At 38.8% G+C, this 2666-nt stretch overlaps 1 protein-coding gene across 2 annotated transcripts in view; it reads right to left on the bottom strand.

The window, feature by feature from the left end:
• Positions 1-476: 476 nt before the first annotated feature.
• LOC106514340 (retinol dehydrogenase 11) overlaps positions 477-2666 on the bottom strand; it is a 5369-nt gene continuing 3179 nt past the window's right edge. For both annotated transcript variants that reach the window (XM_014003549.1, XM_014003551.1), the window contains exon 7: positions 477-871. In XM_014003549.1, coding sequence (XP_013859003.1) covers positions 766-871 — 106 coding nt within the window. In that variant the 3' untranslated portion in view covers positions 477-765. The remainder of the gene's footprint in view (positions 872-2666) is intronic.

Genomic DNA, 2666 nt, shown 5'->3' with positions numbered 1-2666 from the left:
AGTTTACTCGGTATCATACATTTCCTCAAAGGTATTTTGAATCTGAAAAGAGCTTCACTGAGTGAGAAGTAGTGTGGAGAGCAGCGGACAGTTTCACTTTCACTTTCAGTTTCAACTGTTGTTTGCTTTACTGCCGAGAGCCTGCAAGAGTCATGGGCGGGGTGTGTGGGGAGGTGGGGGGAGTGCTCCGCCATGAGGAAGTTCGGCTTAAAGACACGTCCCAGGGGCGTTTCTGGTCCCAAAAAGTGTTCCTGGTCCCCACCTGTTGTTTTGCTCCTCAGCATGGCTGCCTAAAAACACTGCAGGATTTCTCAAACATGCCTGAATGAGTCAAAGCAAGGCTTTGGGCRTGTTTTTATGAGAGTGTTACATTATAACATGATATAAAACTCAAAAAAGYTGATTTATGATATTGCCCCTTTAAAGATTTAGTTCATATTCTAATATTAAACAAGACAAAAGACACCAGATACTGGTGAAACTTGGTGGTAAAATGTAATCTCATATTAATGGGAATCTGAGGATCATGTAGCTGCTGTATAACTAACCTGAAAGGAAGCACTTATTTAAAAAAACAACAACAACAAATATTTTTGAATGTAGTTTGTTGTACATTCTAAATAAATGTCTATCCCTGACGAAGCACCGTGTTTTGCTTTGAGCTCATTTGTGACGCTAGAAAGAGAGCCGCCATCCTCTTAGGCCGCTCGGGTGGCCCTTTTGGCGCCGTGAAAACAACAACCGCCACCGTCGTCATCGTCAGTGTCACTGTGATTGTGTCAGACCAACCATGGCGGCGCTCAGATCCCACAGCCTCTTTGCAGCTTCATCATCCAGTCCCTGAGGGGCGGCAGTTTTACGGGCACAGTCGCTGTAATCACAGCAGAATTCTGTGTTGAACACACACACACAGCCTGACGCACATGAATAAGTTCATCAATCAGGAATAAAATGACGAACACAAACGGCAGCCACCAGCTAATTCACAAGGTAACAAAGCAATATTTGTCCAGGATAATGATGGTTATTAACTGTGGATCTTGCTTGTGAGGTGTTTCGAATTTATTAACTACATTTGTCTTTGTAAGCAAGACAGCATTATCCTCTCACGAAACAAGATTCAATCAATATCTTTTATTTGTTCACTTCATTATGAAGGTTTATTAAATTTATAAAGAGCAGAGATTAAAATGGGGTAATGAAGTGGGGAGTGTAGGCCTTTTAAATATGAGAGGAGCAAAACTAGAAACACTTTATATGTAAAACAACCATTCATTATATTATATTATATTATATTATATTATATTATATTTAAAATGGTTAATTTCAATATATTAGCCCCACAACAAAACACTTCCATAATATCTGTATGTTAAAGAGGTCGCTTATAGTTTCTTTCAACCACCTCTGTAATGTCTTTCACCTCTACAGGGTCTTTAAACCCATTTCAGATAATTGCTTCTGTTTTCCAGCCCACAGCTTCGCTCTCATCAACTTAGCAGGGAGCTATTTTCTGCCGAGAAAGCTCTGTTGTACTCTTTGTACCTGCAATAAAGAGCCCCAGACAGTTGACAGGCAATGTTAGCWACTAGCTAGTGATCATGGAGGAGCTGCTAAAAAAGACATAAAAGTCCCTCTGGAGTCAGCGGAGAGCAAAACAGAGTTTAAAGGACAGTGAATATTCACCGTGACAGGGGACATGACTCCAAATGAATGCTAATGTTGCTCTGAGCCCGCTGCCAGACTTTCAGATCTGCCGTCTCGTAGGTTTGATCAAAAGCATAGCTCGTTCTGATGTTAGGCGGGCTGGAAACAACCGACTCCAAACTAATGCACGTTCTTTGATTTGACATTTATTAATAAAAATGTTTTCTGTGCCACAGCCACCTTGCATTAAAATCACTCCTCTGTGGGATGTGCAGCAACAAGAAGAGTAAACAATGTTTTAAGATTTAATCCTCCCCCGTTTTATGTTTAAATTCAGACTAAAATAAATTCATTTTATTTTTCTCACCACCAGATTCATCGCCAAAAATGTATTGCTTTGTAAAAAATAAAAAATGAACATTACATTGAAATATGTTATCTACGTAGCATCCAGTCTCTTCGCTTTGACAGCCTCTAGTCCAACATATGATTCAACACAACATAATGACAAAAACAATACAGTATATATCTAATTATAGTCATCCAACCAGTTTCTAGATGTTCCTAGATCTGAGCTAAACTTCAGAGGTGATCAGGGATCTGCAGTTCATATGGACCACTGAGACCACCAAGACTTTTTAAATCTATGCTTCGRACCCATCTTTACTCCTTGGCTTTTGATTCTGGCAGAGTTTGAGATTCTGTTGGAGCTGATGTTTCTATGTTGTATTTCTATATTTTAGATTAATTTGACAKATTGGAACATTTCTGTTTCTTTGTTGTTGTTTTATCCAAATGTTTGGCTGGATTGTGAAGCACTTTGGTCAACTTCTGTTGTTTTTATGTGCTATATAAATAAACTCACATATACAGTACCTTATTGTAATCTTGGACATATTTGTTTGGGGCTTGTGGTAAATAACCATTCAAAGCTTAACTTCATCCAATCATTCATTCATTCATTCATTCATGTATATATGCATTCATTCGTTCATTCCTTCATTCATTCATGCATGTAT

Source organism: Austrofundulus limnaeus, unplaced genomic scaffold (genome assembly GCF_001266775.1).
Source record: "Austrofundulus limnaeus strain Quisiro unplaced genomic scaffold, Austrofundulus_limnaeus-1.0 Scaffold19, whole genome shotgun sequence".
NCBI lineage: Eukaryota > Metazoa > Chordata > Actinopteri > Cyprinodontiformes > Rivulidae > Austrofundulus > Austrofundulus limnaeus.
Note: the sequence above shows the minus strand (reverse complement) of the source record. Positions and strands in the feature narration are given on the sequence as shown.